At 34.2% G+C, this 26637-nt stretch overlaps 3 protein-coding genes across 3 annotated transcripts; 2 read left to right on the plus strand and 1 right to left on the minus strand.

The window, feature by feature from the left end:
• Nucleotides 1-676: 676 nt before the first annotated feature.
• Nucleotides 677-2211, plus strand: LOC145319912 (uncharacterized). The gene is made up of 3 exons (XM_080162314.1): nt 677-935; nt 1246-2141; nt 2179-2211. The coding sequence occupies exons 2-3, from the start codon at nt 1482-1484 to the stop codon at nt 2209-2211; spliced, it is 693 nt and encodes a 230-aa protein (XP_080018440.1). The 5' UTR covers nt 677-935; nt 1246-1481.
• Nucleotides 2178-9535, plus strand: LOC145318617 (uncharacterized). The gene is made up of 2 exons (XM_080160008.1): nt 2178-9114; nt 9425-9535. Exon 1 carries the CDS (start codon nt 2325-2327, stop codon nt 7128-7130), a length of 4806 nt encoding a protein of 1601 aa, XP_080016134.1. The 5' UTR covers nt 2178-2324; the 3' UTR covers nt 7131-9114; nt 9425-9535.
• On the minus strand, nt 9536-24756 carry LOC145318618 (uncharacterized). The gene is made up of 7 exons (XM_080160009.1): nt 24628-24756; nt 19639-19731; nt 19170-19258; nt 11868-11959; nt 11196-11244; nt 10249-10297; nt 9536-9813 (listed from the first exon to the last, which is right to left on the minus strand). The coding sequence occupies exons 2-7, from the start codon at nt 19699-19701 to the stop codon at nt 9733-9735; spliced, it is 423 nt and encodes a 140-aa protein (XP_080016135.1). The 5' UTR covers nt 19702-19731; nt 24628-24756; the 3' UTR covers nt 9536-9732.
• Between the last annotated feature and the right edge of the window lie 1881 nt (nt 24757-26637).

A 26637-nucleotide genomic window follows, 5' to 3' on the forward strand; every position in this document is an offset into this window, starting at 1 on the left:
TTTGCATGTATTATATTTTGATGTTTTGAATTTTTTATCATACGTACTTGTGAAGGAGAGACTCCGCCTCTAGCATCTAGGGTAGTAAGGGTACAGTAAAATCTCTTTAAAATATATAGTGATAGACCTCAATCAGTTAAGTGTTTAAACTTTAACAGAGATTTTAACGGTCAACAAAAAATCGTACCACTTTATAAAAAATAATTTATAATTTGAGACGGAACCACTTGAATGTCCAATTTTCTCCACAATTATAGCCTATTAATCGTAGGTTTCTTTAAATATTAGATAGACAAAATGAGTCTTGTCAACAGCGTAGCTACTCTGTAACATAGTCTAAGAACCTACATCTCCCAGGGCTCGTAAGCCGCCTGTAAGGAAATCAACCTTTTTACAATATAAAACATCAGCTGGAAGTCTAAACCTGACCAAAATATCTCAATCCCTCCTTAATAATATTTTGCAAAGCATCAAAGCAGTTTTAAATCTGAGGCTTAGTCCCTTAGCTGAGAAGTGGCTTTTCTATCCTTAACCTTAATGTTTTGCTTAACGTAATTTTTTTTAATATAAATCTTGTATTCTACAAAATTTTTCCAAATATATTATTTACTTTTCATTTTTTAACAGAATTAAAATCGAGTTGTTCTACACGTAACTAAAATGCTTCTGTGTTGGAATGATTTTCTTGTATTCCCTGGCAAGTTCGAACCCATTAATTCCCTTTTCCTTATACCAGAGAATGAGTGTGTTACGCGGCATTCCTAACTATCTCCGCGCTTAGCTTGTAAACAAACAAAGGCGCGCACATTTTTTCCTTGTTGATTCCCATGTGAAGAGCTACGTGAATAAAAATAATGTATTGGATGGATATACATGCGCTCTAATCCGTGGAAGATCTCAAATAAGCCTTCCTGCTTAGTTTGACGTATAATGTGGTAAGAATTTATCTTTAATTCTTAATAATAAGTGTAGTATGGTATATTTTTACGAAGAAATTTAAAACATTAATTTTTCAACAAATAGACCATTTAACTGCTAACTTTTGACATACGAATATTTTCCTTAATTTTATTGATCATTTGAACCTAAAATTATCAATTTCTGATGCTATTTAATATGTTTCGTGCCAATTTAAAGTTTTTTAGAAATTTTATATTTTTAATTAAATTGAAATCACGCAACCTCGATATACAAAAATAATAAACCATTAATATTATGTTATTAATTTTTATATTTTTGTTTTAGATGCACCGTTTTCATGGTAATAAATACACATTTGTAAACATTCACATGTTGGTCATTCGGAGGGCTTGGAGATTAAGATTTCGTGTACGGCAAGGCATGCGTACCGAAATAATGAAAACGAGACAGAACAGATGCGGCTAAGAAAATATCTGTGAAGTTTTGTGAATGTGTTGGTTGTGATACCTTACCACACACTATTATAATCGTAATCAGTACAGTTAATTATTGTGACAATCATGGGTCCTAAAAAGAATAAAGGCGCTCAACTGGGACTACGGCTGCGCCCAGCCGTCGAGGCCCTAACCAGTGAACTAAATAAAGTGATGAAGTTGGTCAGTGAATCTTCAGAGCTTGATGTTAGACATTTCACTAAGGAGTCAATCCTTGTCCATGACAAGTTCGAGACATTCGATAGCATTATGGTCGGTTTTAGCAAGCTTGGAGTGAGAATCCAAGAGCTTGAGGAGTTTAGTGACATTTATTCTAATATAATTACTGTGCAAAAGGATTATAACGCTCTGAAAGATGCTCTAGATGCTATGGAAGAGCTCAGTGACATTCAAAGTGTTGTTGATTTAGTTGGTGATAATTTGCCTGACCATAAGGCTGAACTATATGATCGATGCATAAAGATTGTGAAAGTTATTAAAGGGTCATACTTTCCCTTACCAGAACCAATTATAAACACTTTGTCTGCTTTGATGAAACGGCTGGCCGAGGTTAAGCTTGAACCTGTGAAGCCGCCTACAACGACGGCGGGTGCTTCGACAGCATCGCCATTTGTGTCGCCGTTTGGCACACCACAGTTCGGCACCGGTTCTATATTCACGCCAGGATATATGAATCGTGTCGACGAACGTCTTCTTCCAAGCTTTGACGGCTCAGAGTCAGCCTACGTAAGTTTCAAGGACAATTTTAAAAAGCTTACCGTAGGACAGGACCCGTCATATTTACAGTTATTGTTGAGCAGTGAAAAGGTCTGCAAAAATAAAGAGTTGAGACTTCAGTTAATTCAGATTCAATCACATGAATCTCAATGGGCTTACCTCGACGCACGTTTTAAGTCCAAAACACGTCAGATGCTCTGCCTTTTCAACCAATGGGAGAAGAAGCCTAAACCGTCGGACTCCAACCAGATTGTGACAGTCTTAGCAGAGTTTGGTGGTGCAGTTAGCCAGCTCGAGCAGCTGACTAAGGATGATGATGATGAGGAAGTCACCACAAGCCAGTGGTTGACCATTATTCTTTTGGAAATGTTATCCAAAAAGTTGCCACGTGATTTCCAGGACAAGCTCAACCTGGCGTTGGGCTCAATGGATACCCCAAATATTCCTAAGCTGTTGAAGATTATAGAGGAACAGCGTGGCGCCATTTTGATGAGGTGTTCATTCGATGTAGACACCCCCTCCAAGAAGAAAGGTAATCCTGCGGCCGCAGCTACAGCCGTTGGTAAACCTGGGTCTCCAGCTAAGACCAAGAAGAAACAGCCTTGCCCGTCGGAAGGTTGTAACTCTGATCACCTGTTGTTCAAGTGCTCCAAGTTTAGGGATATGTCTGTTCCTGAACGCAAGGTCTTCATCAAGAAGATAGGCGCCTGTTTGCTCTGCTTACAAAAAGGGCATCGGGTGGCCGATTGTCCCAGAGCCGATAAGCTTGGCAGCTGCACCATTGACAGTTGCAACCAGCCTCATAATTCATTATTACATGAATCGGTTGCTAGTGGACAAGTTGCGGCAGTGTATGAATCACAATTGTTTAGCAAGAACAATTTTATGCTGATGTTGCAACAGGTCCCGGCGTTGGCGGCTGACAAACGTCAAGTCACCGTCAATGCCATGTGGGACAGCGGAGCAAATTTGACGTTGATTTCGAGAAGTATTGCCAAGAAGTTAGAGTTGCCATCTACTGGTCGCACAGCTACTATTTCTCTGGCAGATGGAAAGAGCCAAGCATGTCCTACAGTCAAGATTTGTTTGGTTGACCGCAACCGGAATTCACATATTCTGGAGGCGGCGGTAGTGCCCAGCATTGGTACTGAAGAAGGGTTGCGTTCTATTGATCCTACAGCCGCCGCCGACATTTTCAACATGAAGCCTGATAACTTTTCTATGGTCGACGGCAAGATTGATGTTTTAATCGGCCATTTAACACCAGCTATGTTCCCGTGTGCAGATAAAATGGTTGGTGATTCTAGACTGTACAGAAGCTTATTTGGTACAGGCTATTTAGTTGTGTCTGCAGATGGCAGGACTGTTGCTAATCCTGTCGCCTGTAAAGCTGTGAAGTTGGAGGTCAGCAAGATGGAGTTCCTGAGTACTGAGAGTTTGGGAATACAGCCGCCATCAATGTGCAGCGGTTGTAAGAACTGCCGTCATTGCGCCGCCATAGCTGCCGGGCAGTCCGCCTTGGATGTGCGTAAGCGGCAGCTGATTGAAGAAGGTCTGACATTAGATCTTGAGAACCATATTTGGACGGCCTCATATCCCTACAAGCAGCCGCCAAGTGTGTTATTTGACAATTCAGAGCAGGCCTATAAGATCTGCTTACGTGACCGGCAGAGAATGATTAAAAAAGGTGAATACAGCACCTTCTGCCAAGTGTTCCAAGAAGCTGTGTCTCGTGGAGTGTATCAGAAAGCTTCGCCAAAAGACCTAGCTTATACTAAGCCCGTGTATTACTCGAGCCTAGTTTGCGCATATAAAGAGTCTATTTCCACACCGTTGAGGATATGCGCTAATTCTAGCCTCTGCTGCAAGGGGCTAAGCCTCAATAGTATTATGATGGACGGCCCAGTTTCATTATATACTCTGATGCACAATCTTATCCGGTTCAGAAGTTTTAAGTGTGCATTCGTGGCTGATATTCAGAAGTTCTATAATTCATTATTAGCTACCTATGAAGATTCTCAGCTGAAACGTGTTTTTTTCGCTGATACAGTTGATGGAGAGCCAGAGGTCTACCTTACCAAAACCATCAACTTTGGTGAGGCCTTGGCTGGAGATATGGCCGTGACCGCCCTCAGACTCACTGGTCGTATTTTTGGTGGACGTTCCCAGCAGGATGTTCAAGATGTTTATGGATCTGAGAAGATTAGAGGTTGTGACGTTGTAGCCCAGCAGGATGTGTGGAGAGATGTTCAGCAACCACTCAGTTCTGAATTTGTTTTGTATCAAGATCCTCCATCGGTCAAATTGGAGACTTGTACTTACGTGGATGACTGTTTGAGCGGTCATAACAGTAAACCTGAAGCTGTCCAGCTGGTCCAAGAGCTGGAGGATATGATTGCACCTGGCAATTTCAAGTTTAAATCTGTTGTTTATTCTGGAGATGATGTTGACAGTGTAAAAGTTCTGGGCCTCGTTTGGGACCCTAAACAGGATAAGTTGTTCCTACCTGTCAGAGCCAACCACGGCGAGAAGATTAAGGGTAGAAAGTTACTAGAGGATCTGGACCTGGAGGATCTCTGGAGAAGTCTACCTGAGTTGATAACTAAACGTGAAGTTTGGAGAATTGTGCAACAACTTTATGACCCAATGGGTCTAGCAGCGCCATTGCTGCTTAAGTCCAAGCTTTGTCTGCGCTCAGTTTGCATACATGGATGTAACTGGGATGATGTTATACCTGGAGAGTTGAGGTCGGAGCTCGTGTCCAGCCTCCAGGACCGTTCGGCACTTGGAAATGTGTCGTTCAGACGTTCGATGGTCCCTGATAAGCCGTTGGGGCTTCCAATGCTTGTTGGTTTCTGCGATGCATCTAACCAGGCCTATGCAGCCATCACCTACCTGAGATGGCCAGTTCCTGGAGGATATGATGTAGTTTTGTGTTGCGCCAAGTCACGTGTCGCACCAGTGAAGATTGAGTCTATACCAAGGTTAGAAATGCTTAGTTGTCTAATTTTGGCCAGGCTTGTGGATACTGTAGCCAGAGCTCTACCTTTCAACATTTCTGGCAAAGTATTTTTTAGTGATAGCAGCTGTGCCCTAGCTCAGCTATCCAGTGACAGTGTTATGTTAAATGTTTTTAACAGTCATCGTGTTTCTGAGATACAACAGTTGACAAGCCCTGAAGATTGGAAATGGGTTCCAACCCAGCACAACATTGCCGATCTGGCAACGCGTGGTTTGTGTACGATTGAGGATGTACAACCTGGATCTACATACCAAGAAGGTCCAAGCTGGTTGCGCCTGGAACAGGACCAGTGGCCCGTTAAGACGGCGGGTGAGGTAAATGCATCCATTCCCGAGAGCGAGCTAAATCCCAAGATGGCGAAGCTCAAGGTAATGTTCACACAGGTAGTGGACAATGATTTCTGGAGGTCCCTGGCAAGAAGGACCTACAGGCAGGCAAGGAGGACTGTAGCCGCAGTTCTTAAGGCTGCCAACTGCTTTAAAACGCTGCTTATCAAGAAACGTGGCGTTACAACAATTGAGGATGATGTTAGCAACAATGATAGTTCTAAGCATTATGAGAACTATACTTTCACAAATACATACATGGATTCTGTTTGTGACCTGTTTTTGACTTCCTTCAACCAAGAGAAGGAGATGACCATGGACGCCGAGGGGAAATTCGACTCCCTTCAACCTTATCATCACAAGGTCCAGGTTTGTTGGCCCATTGTAGGTCATGATGGATGTTATCCTCTTAGGACATTTACAATATTGAAAATGTCCGGGAGAGGAGATGAGGCTCTTGAGGCCGCTGCTGGAGGCCCCAGGAAGATTATGAAGGACAGCCCAGGTGTTGTCTTGCTCAGCCGCCACAACAGGCTGGCGCGGCTCATCCTTCAACAGTCCCACGATGAATTGGGGCATGGAGGCCATCGTAAGACGTTGGCGCAAAGCCGCAGGTATGCATGGATCACACATGGCCGCATGGAGGCTATGAAAGTGGTCAAGAGTTGTGCTGCATGTTCCATTGAATATGCCAAGCGTTCGAGTCCCGCAATTGCTAATATTCTGCCTGATCGTGTCGAGCCCTCTATGCCCTTCAAGGAGGTGCATATGGACCTTGCGGGGCCGATCGAAGTTACGAAGCCTGGCGTTGGTACCAGGAGTTCCAAGACCAAGTACAAAGTTTGGTTGTTGATTGTGGCCTGTAGATTTACACAGGCTGTGTTTGTTGATGTGTTGACTGATTATTCAACTGAAGCCGTGCTGGTCGGCTTGAGAAAACTTCAGGCGTTTTACAATATGCCTAGAAGGGTTACCACAGACAGAGGCACCAATATGGCCGGTGCCAAGCGAATTATGGATGAACTTTTGAAGGATACCCGAATGCATTTTGAATGGCATCTGGTGCCCACCGCAGCACACTCGTTCGTGGGTACTGTGGAGAGGCAGGTTGGGCTGGTCAAGCGTGTGTTGAACAAGAAGTTGGCTGGTGCTACTGTAACCTTCAATGATTTATTGGTGTTGTGTGCTGAGACTGCAAGAGTCCTGAATTCTAAGCCATTGACCTACGCCACCCAAGGAGATGACGTCAATTGCTGGAGAATAATTTCACCTGCTGATCTGTTAGGCGGCAGGACCAACGATGCAATCTGCACCTTTGAGACAGGTTGTAAAGAGCCCATCACCAGGAGGCTGGAGAACTTGGAGGAGTTGACCCGTCAGTTCCATCAGGTGTACAAGGAGCAGCTCATGCCTGAGCTACTCAAGTCCGTCAAGTGGCGCAGCAACAAGGTGCTGCTCGAGCCGGGAGACGTGGTGCTGATCGACGATAGCACAAATTTGATGAAGAAGTTCAGATTGGGGCGTGTGGAAGAAGTGCGCCCAGGTGGGAGGACCGTGGTTTGCAAGTTCAAATTATCAGATGACGCAGCCGCCACGAGTAACGAGACTTCCGCAAGACGTCTGCTCAAGATCAATCTACCCAAAGTTTAGTATAAGTATCGTTCTTGTTTAACTTTGAATTTTATTTTACGGTAGATTTATCAGATTTTTTTCGAAAGACAAAAAACGCAAATCTTAACTCAATTTCGTTTAAACTTTCAAATCGACGCAAGATTTTTTTCATTTGAAATGCAAACTTAAGTTATTTATACGTTTACGCAAGTTTTTTCAATGATTTAAGTCTTTCCGGGACCAGGGATTTTTTTCGCGGAAATTTTCCTAGGTACCTACGCAAATACGAACATTTTTATACTCGTTTGATTGAAATTCGATATGATAAAAAAGTAACACAATGAGATTTTTTTACATCATATAAATATTTCTTAAGATTTATTATAATCACATAGATAATTTAATATTACATATATATTAAAATTATTTCTATTTACCTTTTAACCGATGTACCTAAAGAAAAATGCAGATTTTTTCGTCTTGAATTAAGTAGATTCTTTGAGTTCGAAGATTTAAGCTTAATAAGACCGCTCTATAGTGTATCTTAGCTCTGTTACCTCGGCCAGACATACTACAGAACGGCAAAACTAAAGCATAAGATGATTTTATTTTGATTGCTTTGATTGATGATTCTAAAGTTTCTTGAATTATTCATGATTCTTTTAATTTTTGATTTGATTTAAACATCACTAATTATGTTTATTTTCAGTTGATGGAGCCCTGCGCCAGAAATCCTGTCGGAAATTATGCAGTATCAAAAAATTGTGATGGAAAGACATAACGTCCGTCAGGATAGCTGGAACATGGCATTATTAATATTTGAAAGATTGGTTAGTTTGTATCTTGAGGGGTACATTCTAACTGAGGCCCCAAATTGCCTTAATTTTGACTGTATGAATATGTACAAGTTGCTTTCTTCTTAAAACAGAGAGAAATTGCAAACTCAGCATTTAAAGAAGTTCTTTTCTTATAATTGAGCTTTTGTTTTATTTTGGTAATTTAATTTGCATATTTCAATTGCAATTTTATTTACGCAATTTTGATTCACGAAGATTTAAAATTATGAAATTTTAATTTTCCGATGTTTGATGATTTTTTTTACAGTCATATTTTATTTAGATTTAAGTATCTATTTTATTAAACATGTTAGATTTAAGGATTTACCTATCTTATCTAAGAATGTCTAGATGTAAGCCGAGTATTTTTCCGCTGGAGAAATGCTTAATTTTGAGAAGTTTTTTATGAAAATTCTATTTTTCTTTTCTAGCAAAAAGATTTAGTAGAAAAAATGTCATTATTTAATCTTTCTTTCTTTTGATTAAAAGTTTGAGTTGATTATTTAATTATTGATGCGATTTTTAATATAAAAATCATTTGCCTATTATTATGTAGGTACCTAATCAAAGTTTAGGTACTATTGATTATTAATTCATGTATTCGCAATTACATGGTCTGTAATTCTAACTTTAATTGAGATTATGAGGCCATGATTAATGAGATGTGTGAGTGGTAAATGTGCATTTCATGAATGTTGAATGCTTTTCCCATTCCTTATTCCTATCCTTATGTGGTAGTGGAGTCGGTTTGAGTTATTGTGGTGTTCGTAAGTTACCATAATTAATTTTAGGCCTGATGGCCATGCCATTTTAAACTCTTGTAATTTATGCGTTATGAGATTGTGATTTTGTGGACACTGTCTGCACGCATGATGTTAAGATGAGTTATTGTGTTCGATTCCCAGTGACTAGACGGGTGTGTGTTGGAATGATTTTCTTGTATTCCCTGGCAAGTTCGAACCCATTAATTCCCTTTTCCTTATACCAGAGAATGAGTGTGTTACGCGGCATTCCTAACTATCTCCGCGCTTAGCTTGTAAACAAACAAAGGCGCGCACATTTTTTCCTTGTTGATTCCCATGTGAAGAGCTACGTGAATAAAAATAATGTATTGGATGGATATACATGCGCTCTAATCCGTGGAAGATCTCAAATAAGCCTTCCTGCTTAGTTTGACGTATAATGTGGTAAGAATTTATCTTTAATTCTTAATAATAAGTGTAGTATGGTATATTTTTACGAAGAAATTTAAAACATTAATTTTTCAACAAATAGACCATTTAACTGCTAACTTTTGACATACGAATATTTTCCTTAATTTTATTGATCATTTGAACCTAAAATTATCAATTTCTGATGCTATTTAATATGTTTCGTGCCAATTTAAAGTTTTTTAGAAATTTTATATTTTTAATTAAATTGAAATCACGCAACCTCGATATACAAAAATAATAAACCATTAATATTATGTTATTAATTTTTATATTTTTGTTTTAGATGCACCGTTTTCATGGTAATAAATACACATTTGTAAACATTCACATGTTGGTCATTCGGAGGGCTTGGAGATTAAGATTTCGTGTACGGCAAGGCATGCGTACCGAAACAGCTTCTTTACAAAATGATTTTTTTTAAAAATATAAATACAGAATTAGTAAATAAAATATTTCTACAGATAAGAATGAATTTATTTCCATGGCATAAAATTTAGGTACACAATACAAATTTTTAAAATCTATAATTACTGTAAATGGTATAATATAAAAATTTTTTTCTCGTGGGGCAGCTGCTATAAAGCCAGCGTTTTACATTTGTTGATTTCCACATCGAAGTTGGCGATAGAAGTAGTGTCCAGAATTTTCTGAATCATGCTCAAACTCACACATCTAGAAATTAAAAGTTGCATTGGGACTCAAAACTAATTGTTTGATAAAAGGTTCTATTTATCCTTATTTCAGGTTTGGTTAGGTTAAGTAAAGTTTAGAAGAACCCCGCATTGTTAGAACCCGCACAGTTTAATAAGATTTATAACGGAGTGGTATTTCATATTTTTAGTAGGGTTGGGCCGGATACCGAATACCGGATATCCGGCTGATTTCTAATGCCGGATATCCGGTATCCGGCCGGACATTGAAAATGGACCGATACCTTGTATTCAGATAGTTTTAATATTCGGTATCCGGTATGATATTGAAAACGGCTGGATATCCGGCCAAACCCTATTTTTTTGAAAATAGTTTTAATACTAGATAGATAATTAAGTGAAGTAAATTAGTTAACTACTAAATATCTTTATTTATAACATGAAAAATCTAATTTACCTCTCCCTGATATAACATGCGACAAGTAAAATCAGCATTCTGAAATTTCCTAGAAAATATTTTTTTCCAATTTGTAAGAATAAAATTAATAGGATATACGTAGAAATATCAATAGTGAAAAATTTGTCTTCAATTTAACTTGCTAATGTGGTAAATATTCATTGTGAAGTTCGTTTATCCAGTAGAAGGGTAGGGGATGGAGTAAAAGGAGTTGATGGGGAGTATCGATATTTTAGCCAGCTGCGAGTATCACTTTATTAGAGTATATGAAAATCTGATGTAACATACAAGTAATAGTATATCAATTTAGAGAAGTTGCAATGCTACATTTAATTTGAAAAAGAAAAAATAAGGGGGGGGGGGGGGGGGGTTAATGCAACCATCTCGTAATCAATGTATAAATGGCACTTGGAATTCGAATTTTGATCCGAAATTTTACATGAGTAATCCTTGGTAGGTATATTTTCCCTAAATCGAACAAAAGGTTGAAAAAGTAACTGCTAACGGCTCATGTCTTAAATTACGTAGGAATCAACTTTTTGAAACATATTTTTGCTTTAGATCATGTGAAATGATACAAAAAGACATATTTTAGATCTCTAGTACCGGCAACTACCGGCTAGAACCATTTGAAAACGTTTTAAAGCGGAAAAGAGTATTATGTGTAGATAGATTTCGTGATGAATTTCCCTTGAAAATAGCCCAAAAATGGCTGAGCCGCCAGCCGTTAGCCGCTACTTTTCCAACTTTTTGTTCGATTTAGGGAAAATAGACCTACCAAGGATTACTCATACAAAATTCCAGATCAAAATTCGAATTCTAAGTGCCATTTATACATTGATTACGAGATGGTTGCATTAACCCCCCCCCCCCTTTAGTATTTTCTCTAACATATTTTTTAAAAATAAAAAATGTGAAGAATCAAACCTACTCTTTAGTAAGTTTACCTGCACTGCCAAACAATGTGGACATATTGCCTTGCAACACATGATTTTACTAAAAGTGTAGTAATACAAGTGTTAAAAAATAATTTTAAATATTTGTAATTCGGTGTTTAGATTTTATTTTATTACTACCAGCTACGCCCCTAGAGGCCTCTAAGGGTACTTGAGGAGGGGGGAGTTGAATCCCAAAACCCATTTTTAGTTTTTAAAAAAATATTTATTTTTTGTGAGGGGGTTAATTTCTAGGGGCGATTTATCTTGGGAGAGTAGTGGTACTCTTTCCCAAAGCAGTTGTTATAAACCTTCCCGGGGCCTATGAGAAGCTACCCTGTTAAAGAGAACCCGATCGGTTGAGCGGTAAGCGATATTCTTCGGTACAGACCAACAGACAAAAAAACATCCTGTTACTTTAGCATAAGGACAAGCTATTCTTTTTTTACAATCAGTCCTTCCGTACATCCGCAGCGTTTAGTGATTTTGAAATTTTAATTATGATTTATTATGTGTCAACGCAGTACTTTTGTGAAAGCCTGGCAACATTACAATTATTAACAGGAATGTCAAAACATGTTGATTTTTTACACCACTTATTTTCTACAATTTTATTGTGGATTGTTTTATTTCTGAAGGTTTCTTTTTATGGATGTTGTCATCCTTGTTTATCAAATGACTTACATCCACTGTCATATCTTCTGGCAATCCATTGAATTCTGTTCATATTAGGAATGTACAGCACATCATTTACATGACTCTGTGGTATTCTATTTCTATAATATAATAGTTATTTATCGCATCGTATCATAGACAGCTTTCCGCGGATAATAAAATGATATATTACAATATTAATTCCAGTTTAGTTGGTTTCAAGGGATCGGAGGCACGAGCGAATTGAATTGGTATTGATTTTTTAATTTTGTTTTGTTATTTGTGGAAAATTGTTTGAATTACAATACAATACATGATTTTTCAGTGGGGCTTAGAACCATTTCTAATCCAGCGGATAATAATTGGATTAGAAACCACACATTTTTACCATTCTGGGAATTATATTTCTATACCTGGAAACTATCAACCTATCTTTATACAAGGAAACTATCTACCTATCTGTATACCTGAAAACTATCTATCTATATCTGTATACTATGCTGTTATGTAATATTTATCCCTGAAATACAGGTTTTTTCAGTTTTTGGTTATGTTTTGTATGATTTGTTTGATATTTTCAGTTTGCGTCTTTTATTCATAGCGAGAGTTTGGTATTATAATCTGGTGTTTCTGTTATGTAAAGAAATACAGATAAGTTTTCATATTATTTTATTCTATTGTTTAAAAAATTGAACTTATTATGCAAGAAATCTATTTAAATATTTTTAAGTACATTGTTTATTTTCGGTTTAAGGCTTTAGTTTTATTAAATAATTGTTTTAAAAATTTTCATTTTACTCTAGATATAAAGTTAATATGAATTAAGTATGTAAAATGTTTTGTTATGTATCTGTCTTATGTTTTAATCCTGGGCCATTTTTCAAAAGCTCAACTAATTATTATTAAATCTTATTTCAATTTGGTAATTGATATCTGTTTTGGATTTTGAATATCATGGAAAATTGATACACACAAGATTAAATTGAAATTGTTTTAGGGTTAAAAATTGTCTTACTCGTAGGAAAGCAGAAACGTATATTAGAATAGCAATTTATATTAGTGTCACTTCTTAATAAACTAGGGGGGGGGGGGGGGTAATATTTGGGTAATTTTAAGGTTGATTAATTGTATAATACATGTTATTTTGAGTGTAGAGCTGTTTGGTTTCCAGTGTTAGCCGGTTTTACAATATAATGTAATTATTATAAAAATATAGGTTTGGATTAAAATCTACGACATTTGAAATAAAGTTTTTTGTTAGTGGCTACAGTAAAAGAAACACTAGAGTAAGAAATTTACATGCCTGACTAGTAGTCTGTTTATTTTCGATGATTATTATTTTTTTTTCTTCAGAATATAAGTTGTTTAAAGATTTTTGTTTTTAACTTTAAAAATAAAGAAAGAAATTTTATTTTGTTGCTTTTTCTCACATTATTATAGTGCACAAATTCAAATTATTGTTTTGTCTGGTTTTAAATGAATATCTATTAAATGCCTAGAATATCTATTTGTTGCATCGTATTATAGAAGTTTTCTGCAGATATTTAACTCAAAATTGTAGCAATAGAACCAGTTTCTGTTAGCCACGATATTATACAGCTAATTTAGTCTGTTTTTCTTTTAGGCAATAGTAGTGCTAAAAGAACAAGGCAAACTGCAAATCTGACAAAGAGTTAAGATGCAGAAGAAACGGCAGCTGAAATTTAAGGTTAGAGAAATAAATTTGTTTAATAAGGTTTTGGTCTAAAATAAGTTGTTTATTATTTTTATTATCATTAGATTATTATTTGTCTTAATTATATAAATAAAATGTTTACATTTTTGATTATAAGACTTATTACAACTATATAAAATTAAAATTAGTCAAAAATATTCACTTATTGAAATGTGTAAATTGGTTGTAAAGTACTGCCTTAAAAACAGAGGTATAAAAGAAAGAAAATATAGTGCCGTCGAATATAAGTAGTGTACATTTCAACAAGACTAATTCAACATGATCTTTTATTAGAATGCATATTCGTGATAAATGTTGTTATTTGGGGTTAGACTAGTTCAAAATGCGTAAATAATCTAATTATCCTGATTTATTCTGGTTTTAAATAAACTTCTAAGCCATTCTATTTTTGTTATTCTTTTGAAATATCATCTTATCCAATATTAATTGGAATAATTGAAAACTCTAATATTTAGTTACTAAAATATCAGCAGATTCGACATTAATTGAAAGTTGTAATATTATTTGTTAAATGGAATGGATTCGATATTATATAATAAAATATTAACAGATTTAAATTAAAATATCAGCAGATTCGACATTAATTGAAAGTTCAATATTGTTTGTTTAAGGAATGGATTTGAAATTAATTGGGATTATTGAATGTTTTAAAATTATTTGTTTTATGCAAAAGAAAAAAGATTAATTGAAAGTTCAAGCATTATATGTTTTAAGGTATAGAAATACCAACCGATTTGATAGTTACTTGAATAATTGACAGTTCTATTATTATTTGTTATAACAAATTAAATATAACAGTTTCAATATTAATTGAAACAATTAAGAGTTTTTTTTTTTAAGTCAAGGAATGGAAACATCCACAGATTCGATATTAATTGGAATAATTTCATGTTCTCATATTATTTGTTTTAAGGAAATAAATATCAACAGATTTGATATTAATTGGAATAATTGCATGTTCTCATATTATTTGTTTTAAGGAATTAAATATCAACAGATTCGATATTAATTGGAATAATTGCATGTTCTCATATTATTTGTTTTAAGGAATTAAATATCAACAGATTCGATATTAATTGTAATAATTGAAAGTTCTAATAATATTTTTCAAGGAAAGGAAACATCCACAGATTCGATATAAATTGGATAATTGAAAGTTCTAATAATTTTTGTTTTACATAAGTGAAATATCTATAGATTCAATATTATTTGGAATAATTGAAAGTTCTAATATCTTTTTGTTTTGTTGTTGAAAGCTCTAATATTCTTGGTTTAAATACATGGATATATTAATAAATTAGATGTTAATTGGAATAATTGAATGTTCTAATATTACTTGTTTTAAGGAATGGATATATCAACAGATTTGATATTATTTGGAGTAATTCAAGTTCTAATGTTAATTGTTTTGATTAATGAACATATCAAGATATTCTCTTTTATTGGAATAATTGAAAGTTCTAATATTATTTGCTTTAAGGAACGGACATATCAACACAGTCTATTTTTGAAATAATTGAAAGTTCTAATATCATTGGTTTAAGGAATAGACATATCAAGAGATTCTTTATTACTTGGAATAATTAAAAGTTCTAATATTATTTGCTTTAAGGAATGGACATATCAACAGATTCGATATTGCTTGGAATAATTAAAAGTTCTAATATTATTTCATTTAAGGAATGGACATATCAAGAGAGTATATATTATTTGGAATAATTAAAAGTTCTAATATTATTTGTTTAAGGAATGGACATATCAACAGATTCGATATTGCTTGGAATAATTGAAAGTTCTAATATTATTTGTTAAAGGAATGGAAGCATCAACAGATTCGATGGTGCTTAGAATAATTAAAGCCCTAACATTATTTGTTTCAATTAAATGGAAACTTTAACAGATTTGATGTTAATAAAATCGTTGAGATTTCTATTATTAATTATTTTTAGGAATGGGCATATCAACTGATTCTATATTAATTAGAATAATTAAAAGTTCTAAAATTTTTTGTTTAAGAAATGGACTTATCAGCAAATAAAATGGAGCTCTATTATTATTTGTTTTAAGTTTTACTTCAACATCAACGGAATTGATATTAGTTAGAATAATTGAAAGTTATAATAATAAATAATAAATGAAATTATCAACAGATTTCATAGTAACTGGAATAATTAATAGCTTTATTATTATTTGTTTCATAAATAGAAACTTCAAAAGATTTGATATTTGCAGGAAACATTGACAATTTTAATATTTTATATTTACAGGTTTGATGTATATTGAAGTCATCAACAGGTTTGATGTATATATTGAAGTCATTAACAGGTTTGATGTATAAATTGAAGTCATCAACAGGTTTGATGCATATATTGAAGTCATAAACAAGTTGGATGCATATTGAAGGCATCAACAGGTTTGATGCAAATATAGAAGTCATCAACAGGTTTGATGCATATATTGAAGTCATCAACAGGTTTGATGTATATTAAGGTCCTCAACAGGTTTGATGCATATATTGAAGTCATCAACAGGTTTGATGCATACATTGAAGTCATCAACAGGTTTGATGCATATATTGAAGTCATCAACAGGTTTGATTTATATATTGAAGTCATTAACAGGTTTGATGTATATATTGAAGTCATCAATAGGTTTGATGCATATATTGAAGTCATAAACAAGTTGGATGCATATTAAATGCATCAACAGGTTTGATGCAAATATAGAAGTTATCAACAGATTTGATGCATATATTGAAGTCATCAACAGGTTTGATGTATATATTGAAGTCATCAACAGGTTTGATGTATATTGAAATTATAATCAAGTTTGATGTTTATTTAAGGCATCAACAGGTTTGATGTATATTAAGGTTCTCAACAGGTTTGATGCATATATTGAAGTCATCAACAGGTTTGATGCATATATTGAAGTCATAAACAAGTTGGATGCATATTGAAGGCATCAACAGGTTTGATGCAAATATAGAAGTCATAAACAGGTTTGACGTATATTGAAGTTGTCCACAGGCTATGTGCAAATTAAAATTCCGAACAGGTTTGATGTAAACAGAAATCCTCAACAGATTCTATGTAAATGGAAGTCATCAACAGGTTGTATGTAAATGGAAGTCTTCAACAGGGTTTATGTAAATGGAAATTCTCAACAGGGTTAATGGAAGTCATCAACAGGTTATATGTAATTGGAAGTCATCAACAGATTCTATGTAAATGGAAGTAATCAACAGGTTTTATGTAAATGAAAGTCTTCAACAGGGTTTAAGTAAATACAGGTTTTATGTAATTGGAAGTACTCAACAGGTTTGATGCAAATTATTATTGAAGTAATCAACAGGTTTGATGCAAATTATTATGGAAGTCATCAACAGGTTTGATGCAAATTATTATGGAAGTCATCAACAGGTTTGATGCAAATTATTATGGAAGTCCTCAACAGGTTTGATGCAAATTATTATGGAAGTCATCAACAGGTTTGATGCAAATTCTTATAGAAGTCAACAACAGGTTTGATGCAAATTATTATGAAAGTGATCAACAAGTTTGATGCAAATTATTATGAAAGCCATCAACAGGTTTTTATGCAAATGAAAATATTGACAGTAAAATATTTTTATTATTATTAAAATAACGATTTTAAAAGTATCCTTTTTATTTATTTATTTTTTAATAATTTGACTTTGTGATTAAGTTTTTCTGCACATTATTTTTATTTTTTTTTTCTTCAAATTCTAAAATGTTCAAAGTAACATGTAATTAAAAATGTTCATTTAAATCAGCCTAGGTTTTGAACATTTTTTTTAAGACCAGAATTCTGTTAGATGTTTTCAATGTTGTTTTTGTACTTTGCTTTATATTTGAGAAATATATTTTTTTTATAGTTTAATTTGGTTTAAAATTGACATTCTTCATTTTTGACTGGATCATTTTTATGAGATCCAGAAAATTAGCATAGATTATATTTTTTTCTTCTTCTTCTAATTATGTCTAATCAAAATATTAAGTATAAGAATAGGTGTTTCTAATTGATTTGTTTGTTTAAATTTGTTTTCTTTGAACTAAAGTTTCTGTATTAGAATAAAGATGTTTTTATTTGTTATCTTTTAGTATTGTTGAATATTTATGTAATTTTTATGAATCTTTCTAATTTATGATTGACAATTTTTTGAAGGGATTCTGTAGGAATAATGAAATAAAAAGTATACATTCTTTGGGTGGACGGGGAAGATATCTTTTATGTGTCTGGTGTTTAATCATATGAGTATTATTAATATTCTTATTTACCATCCAGCTTTGTTGGGTTTGGACTAATATCTGATTGTTGTTTTATTTTGGGATAGATATTGTATAACATGTGTTATTTAGACTTGGATAAATAATATGCTGTTATGTAATATTTATCCCTGAAATACAGGTTTTTTCAGTTTTTGGTTATGTTTTGTATGATTTGTTTGATATTTTCAGTTTGCGTCTTTTATTCATAGCTTCCCTCCCTTTGTAGTTCACCCACCCTTATTCGTTGGAATAGTTTTTAAAATTCGTCCATGCATGATATGGTTATTGTCTATTTTAAGGATTTTATTTATGATTTTATGATTTTATTTATGTAATTAATTGTATGGTATTGCACATTTGTATTTTTCTATTCTCGCTTTTTATGAATAAATGGACTAATATCTGATTGTTGTTTTATTTTGGGATAGATATTGTATAACATGTGTTATTTAGACTTGGATAAATAACTGGAAACTATCTATCTATATCTTTATACAAGGAAACTATCTACCTATCTGTATACCTAAAAACTATCTATCTATATCTGTATACCTGGAAACTATTTATCTATATGTATACCTGAAAACTATCTATCTATAATCTATATCTGTATACCTGGAAACTATCTACCTATCTGTATACCTGAAAACTATCTATCTATATCTGTATACCTGGAAACTATCTATCTATATCTTTATACAAGGAAACTATCTACCTATCTGTATACCTAAAAACTATCCATCTATCTGTGATTTTGTATACCTGAAAACTATCCGACTATCTATCTCTATTCCTGAAAACTATCAATTTATCTATTTCTATATCTGGAAACTATCTATCTATCTGAATACCTGGAAACTATCTATCTATATGTATACCTGAAAACTATCTACCTATCTGTATACCTGAAAACTATCTATCTATATCTGTATACCTGGAAACTATCTATCTATATGTATACCTGAAAACTATCAATCTATATCTGTATACCTGGAAACTATCTATCTATCTGTATATCTGGAAACTATCTATCTATATGTATACCTGGAAACTATCTATCTATGTATCTGTATATCTGGAAACTATCTATCTATATGTATACCTAAAAACTATCCATCTATATATGCATACCTGGAAACTATCTATCTACATATCTGTAAACTATCTTTCTATATGTATATCTGAAAACTATCCACCTATCTGTGATTCTGTATACCTGAAAACTATCCATCTATCTATCTCTATAACTGAAAACTATCTATTTATCTATCTGTATACCTGGAAACTATCTATCTATCTGTATACCTGGAAACTCTGGCTGCTTCAGCGGCTGTGCTACAGTTATGGCACAAATGCTTTTCTGCAAATGCGGCATGCGGGCAGTAGATAGTTCCCTATAATAATGTCATCTATAAAATAAAGTAGAACGATGTCTGTCTGTCCGTCTGTTTGAAGCTGAAGATCACAGTAACCGCTGAGCCGATTGGGCTCTACTCCTTATAGAACATGCCTACTGGTCTTATTATGGTTTTAAGCTATTTTCTTAATACCTTGCTGACCGCTACACAGATTCTGGAGGAAATTAATATATTTGTCACATCATGGTTTTAAATTATTTTTTATAAACAATCTTTCCTGAAATATCAAATTACAAAGCCCCGCCTTAAGAAGATTAATAATACGATATTAAATGTTAATTAATACTAAAACTTTAAGATATAATCATAAATTAATGTTTTTTGGATGCTTTCATGCTTATTTAAATAATTATTACCTGACTCGGAATACAATTATATCCAATCACAGCAAAGATCAATAAACAAAATATTTTCTTCATTTCCAACTTGTCGGATATTAGTGCATAAATCTAAACAAAAACATTTTAAAAATATTTAAATATTTTTATTTTGGAAGATTTTTAAAATTTAGCTTCCCTAATTTTTTGCTTATTTGTATAAAAAAAATGAATCTTGAATTCCGCTAAAAAAGCTATCAGTTTCGAAGTTTATTCCCACAGCCCAACAGTATCTTGATATTGACTTAACTTAAACGTTTGTCATTATTGGTATTGCGTCTTTTGTCTACTATGAAACACTTATCCTGAAAAAGACTATTGAGGATGGGATATACTATGATATCTTATGATGGTCTAAACCAAATCTTGCTTGATTATATGATATGATCAAACAGTCTTCAGCTGACAACCAACTTTTTGATTTTGTGCCAAGGCATTCCCCATACTCTACCCATTTAGAACAATTTATAACGTCATTAGCTATGAAGCTCTATTGGGATGAGTTTCGAACCAATTACCTTCCTGACAACGAGCGGATAAGCTGAGTGGTAAGCCACAACAGCGGGTATCTTTCAAATACTTATCAGTTGTAACAAGGACGTCCAAGGGGTTGGGTAAAGTGGTGATTACCCCCCCCCCCCCCCAAAAAAAAACGAATTTTTGGGTGCCTACGGTAATTACCCCCCTCCCCCCCAACCAAATTTTACCTCCCTCCAGGGTAAAAATTTGGGGGGGGGGGGGTAAAAAAATTTGCGGCGCGCTTTGCGCGTCATTTCACCCCTCCCCCATTAAAAAAATGTTACCCTCCCCCCCCCAAAAAAAAAGCTTGGACGCCCCTGAGTTGTAATACTATAGCGGAAACTATAGCACACCATATTTTAGATATAAATAATACGTAGTAAAAATCAAATAAACTTTCGTTGGAAAATCTATCTATATCTTGATTTCTTGATTTATCAAATAAACTAAAATGTTATGTATAAAAGCTACGTACAAGCTTTGATTAGACATTTATAAATAGATGGACTTACAATTAGGCAAATTTTTGTAATTTTTAAGAAAAAAAAATTGTTTTCGGATGAAACTCAGGGGAAATGGGAATGACATGGGAGAAAATCCAGGAGGTGAGTATTAAATAGTTTATTGCTGTGGGTCAACTCAAAAAAGTCTTCTTTAGAAAGAGTCTGCCATTCGTTGGCGGATGGCTGTTCTTATAATTTAGGTTTCTTGTAATTTTGAACAAGTTTGCTTTTATGAAGTCTTTCATAAAACCTCTCTGTAAATGATTTATTTAAGGCTGAATTTACGTGACCTTACCAAAGCAACTGATAAAAATGGCCATGAATCAACTCACTTTAGGAGTGGTTTTATGAAGAACTTTATAAAAGCAAACTTGTTCAGAATTTTAAATAAATAATCTTTGCTTTTCTTGTCATGATTATGTGGTAACCCCTAGGGGATGAAAATTGAACTTGAAATTTTCGAATCGAATTTTCTCAAACACGGCTGCATTTTAGATTGAAAAGTGAAATTAAGTTACCTAACCTAGGGTAATGAAATGCACTATATCCCAATTTAAGTTCTGACACAAAAGTCAAAGAACCTTCGAACGCATGGTGGTAGTTGAAGGGAAGTGGGTAAGAAGAGGGAAAGAAGGGAAGAGGGTTGTGGGAAAATTTTCACTTAGAATTGTTTGTCTGAATCACATTCCCTAGTCCCTAGATATGAGGAAGTTTCGTTCAGATTTTATGTGATGTTGAATATTCAATGCATTGTTACTCTTATATTTTATTATGTTGGTTTGTTGGACTTTTATGAATGTTGTCATCCCTGTTTGATTAAAATTTTAGCTATTTGTTTGAATATTTTTTAATTATTTTATGTAAACATTTCCAAATATTTAAAATATTTGTTGCTACCCTGTATTTCAAGTACGCAGATTAACATAAACAAGGTTGACAACATTAATAAAAAACAAAGCTCTAAGATGGTGGAACAAATGAATTGTAGAGTGTCAGAACTGAATAATCAGAATATAATTGTATATAAGTCGAAACAAAATTTAAGTAAATTTGTTGTAAAACTGCTTATATACAGGATAATGTTTGAGGACATTCTTACATTTTTAGGACTTGATTATAGAGATGCTTCTTTTATAACATTGAACTTTGTTGTCCTAGGAATCAGTATTCCAAAAAATCAGATAAATAGGATCATAGACGTTCAAGCTTTTTTTGGGAAGGGGGTAAAAAATTTTAAGGGGGGGGGGGTAATTCGTATTTGGGAGGGGTAAAATGGCGCGCGAATAGCGCCAAAATTTTTTTTTACCCCCCCCAAAATTTTTACCCCGGGGTAAAATTTTTGGGGGGGTAATTTTATGAAGAACTTAGTATTAAAAATGCGCGCAAAGCGCGTAAAAAATTTTTTTATTAGAGATTTTTTATTTTGGGGGGTATTTACCCCTCCAAAATTGTTTGGGGGGGGTAAATACCCCCCCCCCCCCTAAATGGTTGGAGGTGCCTACGGCACCCCCAGGGTAGGGTAGATTTTAAATGGGAGGGGGGGGGGTAATCGCCCCATTACCCCCCCTTTTGGACGTCTATGAATAGGATAATTATATCACATAAAAATTTGTTGATAAAAATTAAAAATCAACATGTTTAAAATGTACGTACGGGTATTCTGGTAACGATTATAAAGTTGCTACGCTTTCTAGCTACTACAGGAATCACCATGCAAAGTTTGAAATCGATAGTTTAAATCTAGCATGCCTAAATTAACGGAAAAGCTATCCTTTCCCGACGGTCGGACGGATCGACCCTAATCATAGAAAAGATTCGCTTTTAATAAGGTTGACAACATGAAACATCCAGGTAGAGAAGATCATAAAATTTTAAAACAATTTACTAATGTAACAAAGCAATTGATAGACAAACGGATAAGGTCAATAGTTGAGTAGATATTCATAGGTCAATCACATGAAAATAGCTTAAAACCATCACATGATCATAAAATATATTCCCTATGAAGAACAACCTAGGTGGTTCAGTTGTTACCGAGATCTTAAGCTTCAGACGGACAGACATACTAAACACTTTGTATTATAGTTTACTTGTTTTTTTTTTGCAAATATGTGAATATATAAATCAAAAATATGCAAGTTGTACACAATGCCAAGAGGTACAAAATATAGCTACTTATCGCATCGTATTATAGACATCTTTCCGCGGATAGTAAAACGATAATTTGTTAGGTTTATTCCGAAAGCTAACTGGTATTAATATTATGATGTAATCCAGCGAATAATAATCGGTTTCGAAGCTATACTGGAAGGGACATTTGAGGGTTTGAAATTTGTTAAATCTTCAAAATTTTTGAATTGTGGCTTTGATCAAAGAGAAGCAGTTTCAGATATCTATATGGCCACAACAACTTACTCGTCTATGCAGGGATTTTTTATTACATAAGAATATAGACAATAGATGTATCATGCAAAACGAAATAAAGTTAAAGAAAAACGTGCGTATTTTGATAATGCTTCGATTAATTTTCTTAATTAATCGACTTAAAATTAGTTTTCAATATACTTATTTATAAAAAGAGAATATTAATTTCATGACAATGTAAAGTGAGCAGGACATTCCAAGTATCAGCTACTTCTGGTGCCAGGTATACCTCTCAACAGGATGCTCCAAGTAGTAGCTTCTTCTGGTGCCAGTTATACCTGACATCAGGATGCTCCAAGAAGTAGCTACTTCTAGTGCCAGGTATACCTGTCAACAAGATGCTCCAAGTAGCAGCTACTTCTGGTGCCAGGTATAACTGTCAACAGGATGCTTCAAGTAGCAGCTACTTCTGGTGCCAGGTATAACTGTCAACAGGATGCTTCAAGTAGCAGCTACTTCTGGTGCCAGGTATACCTGTCAACAGGATGGTCCAAGTAGTAGCTACTTCTAGTGCCAGGTATACCTGTCAACAGGATGCTCCAAGTAGCAGCTACTTCTGGTGCCAGGTATAACTGTCAACATGATGCTTCAAGTAGCAGCTACTTCTGGTGCCAGGTATACCTGTCAACAGGATGCTCCAAGTAGCAGCTACTTTTGGTGCCAGGTATACCTGACATCAGGATGCTCCAAGTAGCAGCTACTTCTGGTGCCAGGTATACCTGACATCAGGATGCTCCAAGTAGCAGCTACTTCTGGTGCCAGGTATACCTGACATCAGGATGCTCCAAGTAGCAGCTACTTCTGGTGCCAGGTATACCTGTCAACAGAATGCTCCAAGTAGAAGCTACTTCTGGTGCCAGGTATACCTGTCAACAGGATGCTCCAAGTAGCAGCTACTTCTGGTGCCAGGTATACCTGTCAACAGGATGCTCCAAGTAGCAGCAACTTCTGGTGCCAGGTATAACTGTCAACAGGATGCTCCAAGTAGCAGCTACTTCTGGTGCCAGTTATACCTGACATCAGGATGCTCCAAGTAGCAGCTACTTCTGGTGCCAGATATACCGTCAACAGCCTTACTGACTTTTGTAAGCTTATTATCAATGTCACTTTGTGTTTTGAACAAAAAAGACTGTTATTAAGTAATTTTTATACACCTTTTAAAATGTACATGAATATACTTGGATTTTATATTTATTGATCATAAAAATAATTTCACTAATAGCTGTATATTTGTAACTATATAACCTTTCCTACAACTTGAATGAGGGACAAATCCCCCCTACCTACCCTGGATTCACATTACGCTCTTACATAATAATATTTAACTTTGTATGATTTTTCAAGATTGTGCCTAATAGTTGTAGGTATCACTATTCCAAAAAGCAATAAATAGGACAAATTTTTGTCATAAAAATAAACAATGAACAGCTTTTAGTTTACTGAATACATTTTCTCCGTTATGGACGTACAGACCGACATTAAATGTTATAAAGATTCGCTATTAAAAAAAAAATTTACAAACCTCTTTTAAAGCAATGAATTTTACTACGAGAATGATATTTCATATGTGACATATGCCCCGGCCCAAAGTCAACTATCCATGTATCTTAGGCGTCTCAACTATGTTTCTACAATTTCACACAATTTTCATGATAAAATCAGTACTTAAAAAATTAAACAATTAAATAAATGTTCTCTTCTATATATGTATGTTTATTTGATTAGGGTATTAAGAAACAGCTGTCCATGAATAGGAAAATTGAGTAGTCGAAGGCTTGGGCCAACTAGGGATGGATTTATCTTAAGACTTACAATTTCTATAAAACTACAAGAAGTGTTTTTTCAATATGGTTCAGAACCAGTTAATTAATATCCAGCAAAAAAAATCTGTCTGAAGCATTTCAGTAATATTTTTAAAAACGAAGCTTTTCTATAATTAGGGTCGGTCCGTCCGTACGTCCGTCCGTAACGGATAGCTTTTTTCGTTAATTTAGGCATGTTAGAATTGTCCTATTGGTTTCAAATTTTGCATGGTGATTCCTTTAGTAGTTAGGTACGATTTAGAAAGCGTAGCAACTCTATAATCATCACCAAAATGTCCGTACGTCCATTTTAAACATGTTGATTTTTTTCCTTTTTTAACAACAAATTTTTATGTGATCTAATCATCCGATTGATCTGATTTTTGGTATATTGATTCCTGGGACAACAAAGTTTAATGTAATAAGCGAAGCAACTCTATAATCAAGTCCTAAAAATGTAAGTGTGTCCATAAACATTATCCTGAATCAAGCAGTTTTTCAACAAATTTACTTACAATTTTGCTTTGACTCTTATACATTTATATTATGATTATTCAGTTCTGACAATATACAAGTGTTAATGTTTGTTTGTCCTACCGTTTCAGTGCTTTGCTTTTATGGATGTTGTCATCCTTGTTAATCTTTGTGTTATGTGCGTTTTTGAAAGGATTGATGTTTAATAAAACTATATAACAGCCTTGGATTTGATATTTGTATTTCTTAGAAATAAAAGAAACACATTATGAAAGAAATTGAATGATTTGGACTGTATATCTTTTTATATAAAGTAGTAAATTTCTTTTGCCTGTAGCGAAGGATCTCACTAACCGCTGGACATTTATGGGTCTCCTTTACAGTGAAGCTGTTTATAGGTCACCCCCCACCTAAAGTGCCCCTAGAGGCCTCTAGGGGAGTAGCCACTAGTATATTTTAAAATGAGATGGAAAAAAATAATCTTTAAATTAAAAATTATTTGCATATGCAGATTATTGTACCAATTTTCATTAAAATTCTTGTGGTATTTAAGAAATTGGCGATTGTAGGAAAGGGCCGAAATTTTTGTAAAATTCATCTATTCATTATTTAAAGATTTTCTTACTGCAATAATTTGAAGTATGTTAAATTAGTTGTAATCTATAAATCTATAAGTAGCGAAGCAAAAACAAATTTTAATAATGAACAGAAAACCATTAAACCCAAAGATTCTATGTCAATTGTAAAATCATCCAAAATTCTCAGTGTACAGATGTACCCTAGTTAAAGAACATTTGCTAAAATAAAAAAAAATAAGGACATACAATTTCATTTTCCTTGTTATTTACAAATAAATCAAGGGTGTGCATCCAAAGAGAGTAGGGGCAATGGGCTGTTTATTACACTAATCACCAACGTTTTATGATAACGTTTTCTTATTCGTTGGCTTAACAACTTTGGGGACTTAATGAATTTTGATTTGTTGATGTATTAAGTTAAGTGTCCATACGTTTCAACCACTAATTTTCATTTACTGAAGGGGTAATTTTGTGTATAAAATTGGGGATGTTCTGTGTAAATCAATTTATTGGCCATTGTCTTATCCCTTTAGATCCCCAGCCTTTCAGGGAAATGAGATTCGGAGATTATGTCCTGTCATTCTATGTTATTTTTTTATAATGGTATACGAAGTTTTGGGGAGTAGGAAAACCGGGTATAGTCCCTTTCGTAACATCGCACCTTATGGGGCGATTCTT

Source organism: Acartia tonsa, chromosome 5 (assembly GCF_053477335.1).
Source record: "Acartia tonsa isolate MP-2025a chromosome 5, ASM5347733v1, whole genome shotgun sequence".
Lineage (NCBI taxonomy): Eukaryota > Metazoa > Arthropoda > Copepoda > Calanoida > Acartiidae > Acartia > Acartia tonsa.